At 36.0% G+C, this 19,983-nt stretch overlaps 1 protein-coding gene across 1 annotated transcript in view; it reads right to left on the bottom strand.

Annotated features, from left to right (window-relative positions):
- Positions 1 to 3,229: 3,229 nt before the first annotated feature.
- Positions 3,230 to 19,983, bottom strand: part of LOC146157296 (prominin-1-A-like) — a 30,378-nt gene continuing 13,624 nt past the window's right edge. Inside the window, exons 13-23 of the mRNA XM_083387627.1 lie at positions 15,258 to 15,352; positions 14,145 to 14,288; positions 12,890 to 12,977; positions 12,338 to 12,424; positions 11,581 to 11,721; positions 10,739 to 10,888; positions 8,336 to 8,425; positions 7,666 to 7,784; positions 6,501 to 6,548; positions 5,692 to 5,727; positions 3,230 to 4,617 (exon numbers count right to left, since the gene is read on the bottom strand). Of these exons, the coding sequence (XP_083243753.1) occupies positions 4,611 to 4,617; positions 5,692 to 5,727; positions 6,501 to 6,548; positions 7,666 to 7,784; positions 8,336 to 8,425; positions 10,739 to 10,888; positions 11,581 to 11,721; positions 12,338 to 12,424; positions 12,890 to 12,977; positions 14,145 to 14,288; positions 15,258 to 15,352 (1,005 nt within the window). The 3' untranslated portion in view covers positions 3,230 to 4,610. The remainder of the gene's footprint in view (positions 4,618 to 5,691; positions 5,728 to 6,500; positions 6,549 to 7,665; positions 7,785 to 8,335; positions 8,426 to 10,738; positions 10,889 to 11,580; positions 11,722 to 12,337; positions 12,425 to 12,889; positions 12,978 to 14,144; positions 14,289 to 15,257; positions 15,353 to 19,983) is intronic.

Raw genomic sequence — 19,983 nt, forward strand, 5'->3', positions numbered from 1 at the left:
GGTTTTTCCGAACTATGTTTTATTTCGAAGTTGATGTTGTTCTTATAGCTGTAGTCCGACAGAAGACTACGTTTTTTGTGCAAAATGATTAATTTTAGATGAAAGTAAACAAGTAGCTTCACTACGCATTTGTCGACCTAAATCGTATTTCAAAGTGTTTTATATTATCTATACAAAATTTATATTTTGTTTGCATTACCTGCCTTGTTTCAACTCGAAAACTTTTACCAAAACTGATTCTGTTGTTACCGGTTTAAGATGAAATATTTCCTTAAACATGTGTTTATTATACTTTATACTGCTGACCACTAAACCAACAGTATATACAAACCGCCAAAGCTTATACAGCCTACACTGTTAAAAATATTGGGTACTTCATTGAAAAAGTTGCTGTGATGCGAGTCCACAAAATGCAACGCTTACATATTAAGGTAGATAATAACAGGTGACTCTGCTGGGATTGTCTTTTCCTTCTTTAACCCAGTGTTTCTGAACCTTTTTTACTTGGTGGCTCACCTAGAGACCTTTTGAAACGAGGCGGCGCACTTTGCGAGCGAAGCGAGCGCGAAATTTTTGAGGTGTACCCAGTGGTGGGATTCAGCCGGTTCGCACCGGTTCTATAGAACCGTCTCACGAAATTTTATGAGATTAGCGAACCGGTTAGCATTATTGGTTACTGTAAATGGATTTTTGCATCTTATCTGAGACTGATACACCGATTTTTGATATCCATGTAGTTTACGTGTTTTTTTTTCAAAATGTGCAATTCTCAAGTTCGCACGAGTGTTAAATTTTTATAATTGTAATAATTTTCATTAACAGTTTGTCTGGAAATTGCATTGTTGCGTCATAAGTACAAGTCATGAGACGACTGCTGCTTTCTAGTGTGGCTGTTCGCAGTGAGCCAGTGATAGGATTCAGCCGGTTCAAACTTTTCGCTGTAACCAGGGGTCGCATCCTGCTATTGCAACTACTTTAATTATTTGCCGAAAAATATAACTTTTTGTAACAGAACCGGCTGAAAAATGTGACTTTTGTGATAGAACCGGCTGACAAAAATTTTGAATCCCACCACTGAGTGTACCTCTATTTCTCTTAAATTGCTTGCAATTTTTTATTATATAGGCTTTATAGTTGCATATCTTAAAACAGACTCTAGCCTTAGGACCAAAATAAGAACAACATCAACTTCGGAATAAAAGACAGGAATAAGGCGTACATACGAATAAAACCTAATAGTCGTACTAATGACGAAATCGGAATCAGGCCTAAATGGCCAAAATAAGGCCTATATTACTTTTTATCTAACCCAAAACACCATCCATAACTATCACTAACTCCCCGAATATTTTCAACCCTAACCCAATTCCTAGCACCACCAACTATCCGCCCATAACCCCAAACGGGGGCAAAACATCTGGGGGGAAACAGCGGCGCCCAAATGCCGACAGCAAACGGCCAATTCCAAACCGGTGTCCCCCAATCATTCCATACACTTTCCCTACTATCTTGGGCGTAGTTTTGTCTATTTAAGTCTTACTCCGATTAATTTTGGGCTTAATTTGACATGTTTACGTCTTATCTAGACTATATTAGATCTTTTTCTGTCGTGGTAATTACTGCGAATTTGGGTTATTATGTTGGTGGTCTTAGTACTGTGATATTAGGCTATAGATTATCTGATTTCGATGTTGCTTTGTAGGTCTTATTGTGTTTTTTTACTTAAAAGTACTGCGGAATCAATGAGCTAATCTTAAAACAAAAGTAAAAATAGATTTCTTATATATTAAACTACTTTTTCCATTTGAACGGTCTTTAATATCCAGTGTACGTCGAACTACAACTACAACCCTCACTACAGACATTATACTCTAAACATTTTTCGGTTTTTATTTATTTCCTACTGCACAGTAAACTAACAGAGCGAGCAGCAATTAAATGTGCAGCGTTATAAAAGAGGGAAGAACTATTCTATAAAGAAAAGTCGAAAAAGAACAAAACGAAGAGACGAACGAAATTCGTACCGGTCAGCAAATCGCTATACGAGCTGGGAGGTTGCTTGACTGGTCTGACAAAAAACTTATTTTGAAATTTACAGCAGTTTTAAACGTTACATTTATAACACTCAAGATCACTTGTGGATACAGTTAGCGAGCACATTCGAAAGGATATCTTTGGGTCGTATAATAAGTTTAAACATTAAATAAGTCAAAACCTCTGCAAACATATCTGGCTTAAACTCAGTGTTTTTTGGTAAAAATCGAACCGTTCAAAATGGCATTAAGACACACAACAAAAATCTTGCCATTAAATACACTTGGAAGCGATTGGTGTCAATTGGATTCAAACCGATTTGCAAATTATCAAACAAAAAAAGCGACGAAGTACAATGTGTTTTTACAATATAGCATAAACGCCTATTAGACGCCAAAACGCGCCAAGTTCACAATGGGGAACTTATATATAAATATATATTTTTTCAACAAGGACAAAAAGTCCAAAAAAATACGGTACGCGATTTACTTGCTTTGTTTTAATTCGTGAAGAGAAAAAACGTTTCGTTGTCCTTGTGGATTGGAACTATTGCACACTGACGACACGCGGCTTCAAGGTTTCACAAAAATCGATCAAACACGTCACCCAAATGACGTCATCATTATATGGTTTATTCCGCAAGTGTTCATGATTCGTATGTTCTACCCTACACACACAATATTGCTTTTCAATCTTGTAAGTTTCAGCGGTCGATCTACTATACAAAATATTATGTATAAAAACGTAAAGCTGTTATAAGCGATTCGCCTGAAACAAACAAAAAAGACTCGATATTCGGTACGTGAGACTAACATATAAAACTAAATCAGAGACGGTATAGCTTCGCAGTAGTAGACCATTTGGCGAAGGGCGATACCCTCTATATTTACTGGTGAATAATATTGCAGCATATAGCAACTGTAGAAAAAGACGAATCTTGAAAGGCAACAGAGATCCTGTCTTAAAAAACAAACAAAACAAAAAAACCGCGAAATCCACAAAAGTAGTTTGAAGAGTAATTTCTTTGGCGCTGTAGGGCAGTAGAAGGGTGGCATCCGCAGATTTCAGTAGTATTGTGACGGGTGTATTTTCGCCGATCTAAAAACGGAAATGTCGCATTCAGAAAAATCACAGTCTTAAATTGTCAGGCTTTAAATAACCAATTAGAGAGGGAAAACGCTTAATGATATATCAGTTTTTTTATTTTTACATTTTTAATTAAGTACCCAACGGAATCCTGTACCAATTGCGAGAACTTAAGGATATAACTTATATACACTTTGGTCGCAAAAATTGGATGACAAAATCAAGCAATCAGCCAAACAAGCGTGACATTGTTTTGATAAAATTCAACATTTTCAAAATAATAAGAATCAAGTTAAAAATACTGCTACATGATAAATCGAATGGTTACGAAAATCTCAAGCAAATGAACGGCGTGTTAGAGTGGTGCACGAATTAAACAAGCTCACGAAGCAACGTGTTTTGTTATCAGGAAATTCGTTATTGCGACAAACGTGAAAATGCATGCTGGTAAAAGTAGCGGGGTTAGCGAACCTGAACGCAAAACGCTTGGCACTGACGTGGGACTGTTTCAATATTTCAAATAAACAATAAATATATTCCGTTTAAATCAATTATTACAGTATTAAATGGGGTTAGGGACAAACTTTGAAACCCTTTCCGAATGAAGCAGTAAAAAGTAACTTTAACCAATGCTCGTTCATTGTTTTTTTTTCTTTTCATTTAAGAAATAGACCACATTTACTTGATGGAGCGGCCGTTAATCCTCCCCAACCCAAAGTGACAGTCGCATTAATATGGTCCCATTGGCACTCATTTTAAAATTCGCAAAATAATTTTAACGCAAGGTTCACCAAACTTTTAGTGAAGGGCCTGATCACTGAAAGCCCGACGATAAATAAAGTCATGTGCTAACTTTAACAACTTGATTATTATGGCCAATCGAAGGAAATATAAACTATAAATATATTGTTGCTATCAGACAATGTATCAAAGGTAAAATTGCAATCTCCTGTAGAAATTTCCAAGCGTAACCAGAAATCTATTTGCGTTTCCAATAATAAAAACCTATGGCTCTCAAAGAATTTTACCTGGCTGTTGGTTCCGAAAAACAACTCATATTTTTAGCATTAGGATATTAAAAAAAACTAGCTAAGAATTACTTTAACATACAAATCGGTACTTTAACAAACTACAACTAAAAACAAGGTGTCAAATAGTTAAATATTATCAATAAAATGTAAAGAATATGCTGCGGTTATATAATTCATCGGAGAATGTATTTAAAAGTGTAGCCCTGAGTGGCCTGTGGACTTCAGTTTGAGAGCCACTGGTCCTGCACGAAATATTTATCATAAAAATACAAAGCTATCTAATCACACAGAAAACGGCCACGGCTGTTCGCCGAATCTTACCTTTTGGGTGGCTTAAGGCTAGCAAGCAGCATGCAAGCAAAAAAACAAAGGTTAGTTTGTTAGAATGAAAACTAAGGTTATTTTGCAGCCTGTAACCTGTTGCTCGACGTTCCACCGTCGCGACCATTTTGTCACAATCTAGAGTCTTAGCAAATACACAACAATTGTTTACTTTACGTTATGCAGCACATTTTCACATGGTTAAGTTACTAAAGGCGGGGATGCATTGCTTAAAGCCAAGATAATAGAGTAAAGTTTAAACAAAATTTACAGTGAGCATTACAGTTTCCTATATAAACAGTTTGCTAAATATTTCGTGTACAGAATTTGAAATACATTTGATAGTCATTCTGAACCAAATTAATACAAAAAATAGGTAATATACATATATATAGCAAATTAAGACACTCAATTACAGCCATTCATCGATTTGACTATCACAAATTAATTTAAATCCCCTAAAAATAACCAAAATGGTGATGGCTACTTTTCAGAGACAATTGAAAAACATAAAATTGGAATTATAAAATGTTTTGTAATTGCGCTTTGGGCACGTCTACGATAAATGGCCCATGATTGCGGCCTCTGTAAAGATTTGTTAACCATGGCAAATTTGAATTAAGGCCATGGCGCCGGCGCACCTCCATGCCACATTTAGCAAGCAAAACGGCGTGTGATGAACTGTTCTTTTCCTTGTGAATTCACCTTACGCCAGAATTAACATTGCGCTTACGTAGAAGAGTAAGTTTCGAGCGAAAGACCGCTCGTTAAGGAGTTAAACATCTGTGCATACATGCCGGAGAAAGTCGTATAAGGTGTAAAGAGTGGCATATGGAAGTGATTTTTTGTGGGGTATTGCTTTGGTAACCACTGAGGAAATTCACATGGCCTTAAAGGTAAAATTAAATAAAAAATCCAAATTGTAGCGAAAAAATAGAATTTCATATTTCACCAAAAAAATAAATGAATGAACATATTTTGCTTCTTTTTCGCTATATTTACAAATATTTTTAAACGAACCTCTGAAAAGTTGGGCAAAAAAGCTTATCGGTCACTTGAAAAACCTTTAAAAATTCACTCCATATGTACAAGTGTTGGGCATGCAAAGTAAGAGAGAGAGAGAGAGAGAGGGGGAAGAAAAAACAAGAAAAAAGAGAAAGGGTAACAAACGCGCGTCATTGGACGGCACACGGTCACGTGACAAACACATTAATCTCACCGGAACTTAGAAGATGCGGACGTCGGTATTCCGTTACTGCGTTGCATGGAAAAAAATTATATAAAAAAATAGTAGAAAAAACTGTGACGACCGGTTCTCTCTCACGAGGACAACTTAAAACTCGATGGATAAAAAGATATACGTGTATATGATTAATTTGATATGAACAAAATACGCATGCTGATAAGTTTTGGTATGACAGTTGCCCTATCAAGCCATTTCCTTCTCACAAAAGTATCTAGAACTAATAATAAGTTTTTTTAATCTTTATAAAATGTATTTGTCTGACAATAGCGAAATTGTCCAAAAAAAACTAGAGACTATAGCAGAACGCAATACATTTTTTTTAACTTTGAACGGAAGTAACTCAACTTGAGTTTTTTTTTTCATTTGTATTAAGATTTTACGCTACCGAACTGACTACAAAGAAAAAAGCTACCACCAAAGCAATCTGTAGCGTTAAACGCCGTTCTACAGAGTTGGAAAAAATAAAACTTTTAAGGATTCATGCGTATTATAAGATTTGAGATTTTGTGACGAACTTTTCCAAATAAATACGAAAACATTAACTTAACTTATTTGTAAAATGGCGGTCGGCCGTTGTTTTTACTCACAAATAAAAGTAACATTACGAGATTCCTATTGAAAATAAAAGTAATTTGTTTTCACCTTAATTAGACCAACCTAAAACTGGAAAGAAAACGTTTCACAGGCGTAGAGGTTTCACGAAGACCTCAAAAACATAATCGTCTAAAAATCGCGCTTATTTCGACCGATTTTTTCGCGAAATCGTTTTTTTTTCTACTCACTTGTTACTGCGGTTGAACGTGTCCATCTCCATATTGTTCCAGTGTTCGCTGCGGCAAACAACGACCGGTTAGTGACATGCCGACAAGCAGGGGCGGGGTTATCGGTGCAAAGTGCAGAGTGTTTAACCCAACATGTGTAGGGGGTGTAATTGAACGTTTGAAATAAAAAAAAATTAAAATTTTTTGAATTTTTTTTTAAATGTTGGCAACCGAAAAGTGTGAAGTGTGGATTGCTTTAAAAAAATTTAGAGCCTTATTTGCAAGTTCTGTAATAACTAGGTTTAAGGATGGCTTTCGACTTGTTAAAAGCTCAAAATAATTCCTAGAAAAAATAGAGGGGGGAGGGGGGTCTTGTAAAAAATATATAATATATATTAAAAAAATATATATTTTTTTCATATTACATGAATGTTGTTGCATATTTACTTTAATGATGCAAACACTGTTGTAGATATTTTAAGCACCGCTTTTTTTTTTAAATAATTGAATATCTATAGCGGGAAAAGCAAAATGTAAACTTATACTAAACCAGATACTATAGCCTTTTAAAAAAGCAAGGAAACTACAAAAAAAGACGACGTTAAGGCGACAAAATCATATTTTAAAGGTGAAAGCGGTCGAAAAAATCAGAAATAAGGCTGAATGACTTGATCGGTTTTAAGGAAATGGAAACAAGCATGCATTGTATTGTATATAGAGATACAAGGTATAATAAAGGCAATCAAGTAACTTGCAAAAGCTTTAAATAAGTTAACTTTTTTTCATTTGTGTTCCTTTAATATAAGATAAACAAATAGGCTAATTGCACCACGTATACCTAAAATACAAAAAGCTTAACATGTAAGATTATGTATAGACTGTTGCTAACAGGCATAATAATATTAACAATTAAAAACAGCTCCATACACAGTTAAAATTACCATAGGAGCTGTTTTTTTTACTATGGAAATAATGGGAATTTAAAATTATAATACGATTTCCCTGTTTAAGTCGTTCTTACGAATTCCCCCGAAAAAACTTGATTAACCATAAACCTTAACCTAGAAATCTCTAATCAAAATCCAAAGGCGAAGTAGGTACGGCATGGCTGAAAACAGCTAAATATAGTGTCGCTAGATACTCAATACAGTATAATCTCTCGATAAAAATGATCATAGCGGCCTACTTGTAGTCATCGTCATCGTGTTCTCGCAACCTCCGATAGAACTTGGCCAGTTTCATTCCCACGATGGCGCCCGGAATCAGGAAAAAGCAGATCCACCCCAGCGAGAACCAAAGGGCGTTCTGCGTGCAAAAGAAATGGTGACTTTTAAAAGAAACACCTAAATTTCATATAGGCCCAGATATTTTAGTAACTGAAACGTGTATTCACTTTTTTGTCAAATTTTAGTCGGGATCCCTGGAATTGTTAGATTGCGTCTAAAGACCCCACAAACCAAATCTGAGCACGTTTGGTTAAGTATTGACCGTGCTACGTCAATTTGAAAATTCAGATTTCGGCTAAAATTTTCGAAAAAATAAATTATCCTCCCACTGAAAATTTTTTTTCTTCTTTTTTTGCATTGCTTTGCAATTGAATAGCTATAAATAAACCTGTTTTGCAGTAAAAAAGTGAGTAGTCATGCTACAAATGTCACATTTCAACAACATTTGTTAGGCTGTTTTGTACGAAAAAAAGCTTTTTAGCACGTTTTTTTGAACTTTAGATAAGTAATTGATATAATTGTGTGAAGAAATGCACTATTTTACTGATTTGATGTCATGTGTGCTGCATCTACTTTATTTTAAAATTTTAAGCCATTTTCGATGTTTTCAAGCGCTTCACGAAAACTTACCAAGACGTCCATTAGGTAGTCGCACATGAGGGAAACCACCTGAGTGTAGATAAGGTAGACGGGTCGACAAATAGCAAAGTGGTTGACGATCTGAAAAAAAAAACACGGGATAAAATGACTTCAAGCAAACCATATTACCGCGAGTAAATATTGTAGGGTGATTTGGACAGCCTTTAAAAGTATTGCGGGGATTTTTTTTATTTTGTTCAAGTGAAAGTTAAAAGTTCGAGCTAAATTTTTTAGACTGTAATGCTAAAAAATTGAAAATACGTTTAAGCTGGTGGATTGACAAACTAATACGGTACAAAACGGTAAAGTGCTAATAATTATGTTATACTGTACCCGAAAACGAGTATATCAGCTATTGAAGTCTTTCTGAAAAGATTTCTGAAAATTTTCTTTTTTTTTTTTCTTAGGATAAAAATTAATCGGTTGAGTTATTTTCTCCGACCAGAGTATCATTAGTGAATAAATTGGGATGATTATTTACATTTTACTACCTGATTTGAAGTTGTTAAAGTGCCTTTAATGTTGGACCTTAAGACATAAAATATCAACACAAGAAAGTGCTTCACTCTCAAACATCTTACATTAAATGCGCAAGGCAACCCGTAACCACGAGGCATGTAAATTGCCTGGCGAGCCAGAACCGGCCCGGCGGCCGCAGTTTGTCTAGGTCTGCCGTAAATGAAAAAGAAAGTAAATTTGTCAAACAGACGGAACCAAACACTCGAAACCGTTCCCTCGCCTTGGCTTTGCGACAGCGCTACCCATCTGTGTTTTATAGATTTGAGTGAGTTATTTCCAAACAAGCAAACACGGGGTCTGTTTTAGCGTCGGCACTTCGCGGCCCTTCATATTTTTTACGACACGTTAATAGTTAACCAGCATATTCGGGCGGAAAACAGCATTGGCCTGGCATATTGACGTGTGTACAAACCAATATATCACGGAAGAAAAGGCACAACAACTACATTTATTTTTTCAAAAAGTTTGTTTTCTTTGACATGAATTTCGTATAAGTGAATTGACCCTTAAAATTTTTGTTTTAAAAAGCACTGACCAGTGTTCCAGTGCTTTGACACGTCTTTAGTCGAAGTCAATTTTTTTCTTTGACATGAATTTAGTATAAGTCAATTGACCACTGCTATATTTTTTCAGAAGCACTGACCAGTGTTCCAATTCTTTGACATGTAATAAGTCGAAGTCATTTTTTGATAGGAATTCAGTTAATTTAGACTCAGGCCAAGTCGTTTCACACATATCTAGAAAGTCAAGTCTGTGAGTTGCCTTTATCACTGACGTTGGTCACGCTATAGCAACACACTTGTAACACTACAGGCTCTTTCTAGGTAAGTCACGCACGAGAAGAGACTAGCCTGATATCAGTTATTTACGTGGTTAAAAAGTGTAAGTTTGTCCTAACAGGCTAAAACAAAAAAACAAAGAAAGTATGACTGATTGACTGTCATTGTTTTTACAGAACGTATTTAGTATAACTGGTACTTTATCGGCACTGGCCTTACCTGACAAATAAAATATTTTTTCTATGAAAGTGGCTAGTGGTTAGTGGCTAGTGTCTACTGCGCGCGAAAACCGCAATACCGTAAAGGCATATATAACATTTTAACTTTTTACCGTTAATGGGCAACGGTTTTTAACGTTAATGGGCAACGGTTTATTCCAGCGTAGAAAAAAATATTCAAAGCTCGTTTAAATCCATTTTAGCAGACATTTTGCAACTGTGTCACTGTTTCTTAACAGAATGATGCGTACCTGGCCCACAAACCAGTAATTTAAGTGCTAAAAATAAAAAAATCACCAATGAGGCCAAATGTCACCACGCCAGCCCAGGAAAACGTTTGTACCACTAAAATCTATTTATTTTCCAGAAGTAATACCATATTTTTGCGACTGATAATACTGAACTTACCTGGTCTACAAGCCAGTAAATTAGGTTCTAAAACATTTAAAAAAATTTACCAATGAGGCTACATGTTACCACGCCAGCCAAGAAAACAGTTTGTGCCATTAAACTATTTTTTTTTTCAGCAATAATACCATATTTGTGCCACTAATAGAACTGGACATACGTTGCCCACAGACCAGAATTTAAGTCCTTAAAATAAAAATGAAATAACCAATGAGGCCAAATATCACCACACTAGCCCAGAAAACCGTTTGAGCCAGTAAAATCTATTTGTTTTAGCAGTAATGCAATATGTGTGTCACTAATAGAACTGGACTTACCCGGCGCACAATCCAGTAATTTTACAGCTAAAAAAATTAAAAAAATTCACCTATGAGGCCAAATGTCACCACGATTAAAATCAAGTTAACTATCAAAATTAATTGGTTTTAGCAGTAATGCCTTATTTGTGCCACTAATAGAACTGGACTTACCTGGTCCACGAGCCAATCTACGTAGCCGAGCACGTCATTGCTGATGTTGGTCGCGTAGGCAGAGAGCGCGCGCGATACCACTGCGGTTCCGTTGACCTTGAAGTAGTCGTCAAGGGCGATTATCTCCGTTTCTGTCTTGTCGATCGTGTCCTGCCAAGCGGAACGAGCCGTTAAAACGCGATTTCTATGGTGAAATAGCTGGGGAATCGTTTTGGAAAAGTGAGATTGTGAAACCGCAACCAACAAATCTATACCTTGCGGTAAATGCTTGAGAATAGTTCAAAACTATTCTTTGTTATCGACATACCGTAAAATGTACAAGATTATTTTTTATAGATACCTTCAAAACCCTGAAAACTTCTAATAATTTAAAAAAAAATTATAAAAATTATATCGTACTGGGAAAAAGACAATTCTTCAAACGCTAATCGTCTTTTTAATAAGATCAAAATATCGACAAAACTGCATATTCATATTTTATAAGTTCGAAAAAACAACGGTATGTGGATATTCAATATGTAGGTATGTAATTTTCTCATAACGTAATTTCTTCACGTTTTGTAACATTTGCGCTTTAAGTCTAGACACGATTTCTTGTCGGGTTTTCGACTTTTATAACTCTTTACATCTCATTTCGATGATTTATTGCAACCTTCAAAGCAGAAAGCATTGGTATCTCGCCGGTTGCAAACTCATTAAAAAAAATTTCTTCCCAAAAAATTAAAGTCCTTTCCTAAATAAATGGAATGGCCATTTCGTTTCGTAAAATCGAATAAAAATTATTTGAGAAAAAGTAAGTGTAATGCCGTCTCGTTTGGTCACCACGAAACGCAGGTTCTTACGTTGAGGCTGTTCGAGGTTTTCTCAAGGGCAGTAATGCTGTTCTGCATCGTAACTAAGTCGTCCTCCAGGGGCTCCACTTGCTCGGTTTGAATTAGCATCAAGTCGTACGAAGACTTGCGGAGATCATTGGCCATTGTAGTCTTAAAATAAAAGAAAACCGTCAGGCGTCATGTAGTTCTGACCTTACTAAGTCGAGTAACTCTTAGAATGGTTTAGAAAGTTGGGATTTGGAACTTCAAGATGAAATATGTGAAAGCTAAAGGACTGTATTTTTGTTTAGGCTGAATTGTTTTTGAACTGTGTGATCCACAGCTTGGACAAACACAAGAAAACAAACAAACACAAGAAAACAAAATTAGCTTTATTCGATGGAAAAATGCTGCGAGGTTTCGTATAATCATGCTCAAAGCTATTGTTACCTGTATATATGTTTTCACTTTTAACGTGCTAACATCTTAGATCTTAAAATTAGACATAAGTTAGTCAACGGAACGTTATTCAACCTTTACATCATCGCAAGATGTTTCTATTTTTGTAAAATAGTTTTAAACTTTTTTTCTTTTTACAAACTTTGGTTAATCGAGGCCAAAAATCTCTTTGTTAACAACAGCAGCGGTTAAAACAAACGCGGAGGTAAAATACACTTTAAGGCTTGTTTCTTATCTGGACAAAATATAGGATGTTTGCATTTGATATCCGCAGTTAAAACCTTGGTTACTACAATCTGGCGTATGGTCTCAAACAAGTAAAACTTACTGCATTAACACCTTCTAACTGTTTAGCAGTTGCGTTGAGTTCTTCAGCATACGCGGTCAGATTGACAGCTACGATTCCGGAATTAATCTGTTAAAAAAGTCAGAAATTGCTTGATTAACAGACACGATCAAGCTCAAATTAGTAATTTAAAAACTATGAGCTATAAGATCAAAGATACAAGTATTTGCCCCTTGTTTTATCAACAACGTTAAACCTCCTATTGTTTTTAAATATGTATAGCTGATTTAACTGGTAGGATGAACGGACAACAAGAGAAACAACATAAGCGTTCCAAATGCAATGGTAAATGCACCTTTTTAGATAATATTAAATTTTTAAGAAGTCGTGGTCGGAGAATACGCTAGATTTATTCAATGTAATTATCTATTTGAATCGAATATGGTGGCCAGACATTAGGACGGGCGTTTTTCTCCACATATTTAAATGTTCAACACTCAACGTACACATTTTGACTTATAGCACTATAGTTCCAGCTTAAGTCAGGGTAAACAATAAAGAAATAATAATAATAAATCATTGTAAAGCACTTACAGTTTCGTTAAAAGCAGTAAAATTGATTTGACCCAGTCCGGCCGATCTCAAGGATTGGAATATGCCTTTCACATCGTCCGTGTAAATGCTGAAAACGAACAAATAACCGCATAAACGTGAGGATAAATTATAAAAAAACATAATGGACACTTTAAGGTAGCCTTGCATACTACTGACCATCGTGAATTTTGAACTGTGGCTATCGAGTGTAACAAGCCCACAAACATTTGCTTTGAATTTGTTTGAACACAAGAGTTAGGGCTATTTTAAGTCAAAGCAGTTGCTTTAGCTTTTGGTGTGTAAACATAAAAACATTTGTTCTTTTTATATCAACCAGTCGTTATCTTACGACAGGGTTGCATAAATCAATGTAGCTGGCTTGCTTTGTAAGTTTTAACTGTCATAGTATATTGTGCAAGTTTAAAGCAGGGCTTTTTGGTTGGAAAGTACGACAAATACTAAATGACGTAATTAATTAAGTCATTAAGCAATGGCAATAAATTGAAATGTGCAAAAGCAATGTTTTTAATATTGTTTAGCCAAATTATAAGTTAATACGTTATTTACTAAAACACTATCCCACTAAGTTAGATATAATAGCTGCTGTGTGCAGTACAATTAATAACTACTATGTGCAGTACATAGGTGGAACTAACACTACAAATACAATACCGTGCCACAACCTATTCTAACAAGAAAATCGTAAAGCATTTTTTTGAATAAAAAAAATACATTAAGGTTTACAAAACTTGAAGTTATAAATACAACAAAAAATAGTTTAAAACTTGTCTTCATTTTGTTGCACATTCTAAACCCATTGTTACGCTGATAAATTAAAACCAATTCAAAGACTTAGTTTTCAATACGGAAATCGACCTAAAGAAACAACACGGATCTGTTCATAATATTTAGTACAAAAATAGTGGCCCGAATAAATGATAAAAGATTCATTCTTTTATTTGCATACAGTACGTTTCGGCAAGTGCTTATGCTTATAAAGCGTTCTGAAACGTCCGAGCGTCTATATAATGATTCGCGTTTATCTCAAGCTCATTTTACCGCCCTGAAGATGGCATAAGCACTTGCCGAAACGTATGCAAATAAAAGAATGCATATTTTATCATTTATTTGGGCCACTCTTTTTCTACTGAAGATTTAACGACTCTTCGGCAACCCTGCAACAGTATAGCTTAACGCCAAACCTAATTATCGAAAAAGACAGAAAAAACGCATTAAAAACATCTGTTCCACGTACGTTATGTTGATGGTCTGATTGAAATCGGCCACCAGGTCGTTGAGGGACGTGATCTGATCGGAAGCGTTCTGCGCCAGTTCGGTGATGTTGAAAAGATACTCGAGCTTGAGGGCTGTGTAGATCGACTTTTCTTCTTTGCAGTCGCTGCCCGCGTTAACAAGGTTTCGATAGGTGTTAGCTTTTGCTTTAGTTTGATGCGAGTGCGATAATTTTAAGAGTGTCCCCGGAAATTTTGATACTTTTGCTTTTACTGAGAACCTTTGCTTTTACTTTTTAAAAACAGCATTTCCATTTCTCTAATAATTTTTATGAAAATGTTTTAATTGTGATAAATATACAATTTTATGGTCCCACTTAAAGCCAAGCACACGGATGTTTATAATTGATTAAAAATCAATGTATTCTTCTTGTTTCTTCATTGAAGACATTTTTGTTTTGGGAACAAAGTTTAATTTAATTAAAGTTGCTAAGGCAAAGGGTGAACTATATTCACGGACAAGGTGATAAAAAAACAAGACAGAAAACTACTACACGGCAAAACAAATGAAAACGTTACAAAGCACTTATAAATTAAAACCACAGACTTTATAGTCTATAGCCTATGCGGATCTAACTTTTCTATACAAAAAACAATATATAAGAAGATAATGAGGCCAGAATTCTAATTTGACAAAAAATTTTAACGTGTTTGCTGTGTTTCATGTGCCAGCTTTAGGGATCATAACTGTTGCTTGCGTTACAGTTCGCAAATTTTAAGTCGCTTAAAAACAACGTTACGGTTCACAAACAACGCAAGCCGCGGGTAATCTTGAGTCTGAGATGTATTTATAACTAAAAAAGATTAAATGGAATGGCCAGTTTAAAAAGGATATCATATGGCAAAATTCTGTGGCCAGTATAAAAAGCTATCAAAACTAGATTCGCGGTAAAATTTTAATATTAAAATTTAGCCGTTTGTTTTTAACAATTAACAGGTTATTTTGGCAAGCACGTAAGTTTCGAAAGCACGCGAACACACTAGCTGGCACACGAAATTGCAAGCGTTCCGTGACAATTACGTCCAGATCTATGGAAAAAGCGCTTTACAGGCCTTTGGTAGAAGAAAATGCTTACGTGATGATACTGAGAATTGTCAGATTGGCGTCCTCGTTTTGCAAAAGGGTCTTGTCAATCGATGAGTTAAGACCCTCCATTACGCGGTCGGCAAACTACGTGAAAACCAACAAGACGAACGATGAGTTCTAGGACAAACTATTACAGCAAGACAAAACATTGACACGTTACACTAATACATTGACGATGAAAAAACAGGGCTACGGCAGACAGGGTGTGTATTAGACACCAAGATAGGGGGAAATAAACATGTTTTTGGGTTGTGGATCTGCCCAGGGAACATTGCAAGGTTTTGGAGGAAATTAAAAATCGTTGGGTTGCTCCAGAATCCACAATAGCGTTAAGCATCCTGGCAGTGGCACCATGGGAGACTTAAAGGTGGGCCAGGGTGCCCATTCATCATATACAGCATATGAATGAATTTGGCGATTCCAAATAGAATGGTGTCTATTTGTAGACGTATAGCTCATGCTTTCGCATAAGGTAATTGGAAGGCAATATTGGGAATGCCATTGACTTTTTTTACAGCAAGTTCGTTCTGATTCGGTGAACTTTTATAACTTTTAGTTTGATACCGAATCTACGTTGATGTCATGTAGTGGTTACATTAAAATCCTAAAAAAAGGTTGGTTAATTTGGCGTGTAGCCATGACCGCGTTCACGAACGTAAAATTTACAGAGCGCTGTTCGTACATGTAAAACAAGATCGACGACATTAAACCTACCTTACGTATAGACACACTTCCGTTAGTGACGTTTAATATGGACATTAGAATAGCATTACGACAGCAGCACAATAGATTTTTTTTCACTGTAAAGACGCCGCCAGTATTTTAACCATTGTAAAAACCGGCATCACTGTACAACAATGGACTTCCGTTCATAACCCTTGGTATGAAGCCGTCACACCAGTTACAACAAACACAAAAAACGTCGACCCACCATTTTTTTACAGACTGCCAAAGTCGCCCGGGAAAATATTTTGCTTCATACTGTTGGCAAACACCAAACAAGACGTTTAGGATAAATTGACTGAGCTCTGGCGAAGCCGGGAAACCAAGGCTTGTTGTGTTTTACAAACTAATAAAAAATACATTTTAATATTGCGCTTTTTGTTCCGAAACGAACGAATAGGTTCGCCAATAAATTTATATTGGAATTTATTTTATAAGCATATATCCGTTTTTGACTTGTTTTATGGCAATAGGGCACAAGACGTGCACCCACATGATTTCGATTTACGACATTTTCAAGTGCTTTTTATTTCGAGATTAACAAATGCGTTTTAACGAGCGTTGACTGCGAAAAAAATTTAGCTCAATAAACCAAGTATAAGTTAATATTTGGCGTACATCCCATTTTTTAACAAGTTTTATACGCACAAAGAGCCAATATGTTTGAATTTACGACGTTTTTAAGTCAAACAACGTAGTTTTAAAGAATTGGAGACTGCATAAAAGCTCTTTTAACAATTATAGAACAATTTGTCAGCGTACACTGTTTTGTTGAATTGTTAATTATATTTTTGCACTAAGCCACCAATAAGCATAGTCTTGATTTTATCTAAACTTTGGATGTCAGCTGGACCTTAAAGCTATTTGTAAGCATGCTATAAATTAGTGCTTCTTAACCCATGGGTCGCCACTTGATTAATTGGGTCGCCGTCTGCAGTAGTTTTATACTATTAGATTTGTTAAGATTAGTTCTGAGCATAACTTAACCAAAATTAGAGAAAATTTCGGAAGCCATACAAAGACATGGGTGGTGTAAATTAAATTCGAACTTGGAAAAAGTAATTTGTTTATGATCTGATCGCTTGTAAAAAGTCCAGTAAAGAAAATTGGGTCGCCATTGATGTTATACTTATTTGGGTCTCCGCAAAAAAGTTGAAAAGCACTGATAGAAATAAATTGTTCAGTAGCCTGGTATAGGTTATGCTCATTTATTGTCTCTAATTTAGATTTCGCATACCTTGGGCTGGTTCAGCGAAACACGTGTTCACAGTAAAATCACAAAAACAAACTTGCACCTGTGCGTCAAGCCAAAGGAACGTGAACAACACGGAGACACGACGGTTGCGAAGCATGCACGCACGACCTTTCACGTGCAAACCAAGAGACACTTGTACGACTTTTTCTTGGGCGTTTTGAGGAAAACGAAAAAGACGTGATAGGTAAAACTGCTCAGCGGTCACGACTAGAGATGTCCGATAAATAATTTTTGATCGGTGCACATGCCCGATGCCTACAGTTGTAGCAGAGGTACTTGTCCTATACTAGGGTGGCATCGGTAAAAATCAGATGCCGAGATAATTTTAGCATTTGTGAACAACTATGGGAGTTTTTACATTTAAAAGTTTTATTTTTTAAAATAGCATATTAATAATTATAACGTCCAATGTAAATATTGACCAGCGCAATAGCAAAACAATTTTGTAAACATTAAAAAATATTACGTTAGCAAGTTTAAATTTGTCAATCTTGCTTGTTTGACCACCCCAAAACGTAATTTGGTGCCGAATTGAATGTCCATAGTATTTTCCTAAAATATCAGGTAGGGGAATAATAAAATACGAACACTACGTTTTGGACCATGATTGTGAGCCTCAACAAACATCGAAGGGTATCGCAATGTGGGGCTTTGCAATAAAATAAGAATTATTGGACATTCCTAAGCCCCGACCACAGCAGCAGGGCTAAAAAAAGCCGACCTAGACACGACATTTCAGACCCTGCACATTAAGTACAGAACGACGAAAAAACGACAGCGACACGCATTTAACCCCTTACATTAGCACGTCGCTCATATCGAGCACGATGCCAGGTGAGCCGAATAGAGCGGTGCCCAGCACACTGCCGTAATGTCTCCAGAGAACGTCGTCTGTCAGCTGCAAGGGAGCGCGGGGCGAGCGATCAAAGAGATACAAGGAAAGGCGGGTTATTTTGGGCATTCGATTAAAGGCTTGTGGGGATGGCGTTAGTAAACTCTTAGGCGATGGATGCAGCGAGACCAACGAACTACTGTAGTGCCATAGATATTTTATACTATCAGCCTTGGTTGATAGCCGTTTTCGGCTTATTCAAATACTGAAAACAGTGGCACTGTTGACCAAATGTAATTAGTGTTCCCAAGATAAATGTCTAGCTCAACTTCTGATCAGTAATCAATCATACATTCGAATTAAAAGGACGATGCCTTTGCTGGCGAAATATATATATCTTCTAAGATCTTTTAATAGCGTCTAATCTAAGCTGCCAGGTTTGCTAGAGTATTCATACTGCAATTGTATTTACGTCAGAGCCAGAAGTACTTTGACCTGATAAAGCACGGTTGTGCGTAAGCTCGTCAACAGTTCAGTACAATTTGTCAACAGTGCCACATTTTTTCAGATTTTATCTACCAGGATTTGCGATAATTTGGTAAGAAAACTCGATAATTTGGTAGGTAATTTTGTCAAAAAATAATACCAATCTTACAACACATATTACGTTGCAACACGTTTCATAAACCAACAAGTGTATAATTTTATCGTGTTCATTTAAATGCAAATTTTAAACACTTTTGGTTTTGTAATTCATTATTTAAATTCAAATCGGCAATTTAAACTAAAAAATAATTGTCCAATAAGTTTATTTCAGAGGTAACAACACTGAAAAGGTTAGAACCACCGAAATTTTAGGTCTAAAATTATTTTTCTATTGTTTTAAAGTTGTGATCTGCAAAGAGAAGAATTTTCGGCTGAAATAATCTGATTCAAAATGATTTCTCGGAAATGATCGATGGCCTATTGGGCGATATCCCTTTTACGCAGTCGAATGGAAGTAATTTCGTCATGTTTACAAAAAATGAAAATTATTTTGAACCGTGAAGGCGAATTGAGGCGGTGAGGCCACACCCAGCTGAACTACTTCCGCTTTACAATGCAAACTAGCTCCAGCAGGGCTGTCGGAATTATTTAGTTGAAATTATCCTCTGCTTTAGATGTGACCCCGAAAATCAATGAAGTGTCAGTACACAATAGTTAAGCATATTAGACAAACGCTATAATTACAAATGACCATAACATTTGTTCTCGATGAAACCCAAAATTGACATTAACTGCAAATTTAAGGAAATGAATTCTAGGTCTTTGTATAGAACATGCTATACTAATTAATGTAGCTACCATACTCTATTTAGATAGCCTTGATTTTTTTTAGGAATATAGCCATAATACGTGCTGGGTTGCAAAACTTCCAATCGTTAAAACGCGGCGCCTCGCTTGAGTAATTAAAATACGAATATTCACCTTAAACTATATAAAGATAATAACAATGACTTTAAAGTGTACACAGGGCGACGGGCTTTAGGTAAGGTCACAGAATCAAGCAAACAAAGAAAGTATTTACACAAAACTCGATTCGGAAAACCGTTTCGGCCAAACAAGTCTGTGACAAGCAAGGAAATATTGAAGCAAGGTTGAATATTCACCAAGTTCCGCAAACCGGGTTAATCAGTGGCAAAGCACAGGTTACGTGGCAACGAGAACCTTTGGAATATGCGAATCAGCGTTTGGAGAAAAACACATTTTAATCTAAGAGCACTGTTTGGCATCGTAAAGTGTTCGACGTCAGCGCGTTTTATTTGCACTACGGTGTGACTGATTTTTTTGCGAGTAAAGTCATTAAACCGAGGGTAAATTTTGAAACCTGGAAATGAATAAGGTTTAAATGCGTCACGGCAGGTC

The sequence above is a fragment of the Ascidiella aspersa genome, chromosome 4, assembly GCF_963924565.1.
Source record: "Ascidiella aspersa chromosome 4, kaAscAspe10.2, whole genome shotgun sequence".
In the NCBI taxonomy this organism is placed as follows: Eukaryota; Metazoa; Chordata; class Ascidiacea; order Phlebobranchia; family Ascidiidae; genus Ascidiella; species Ascidiella aspersa.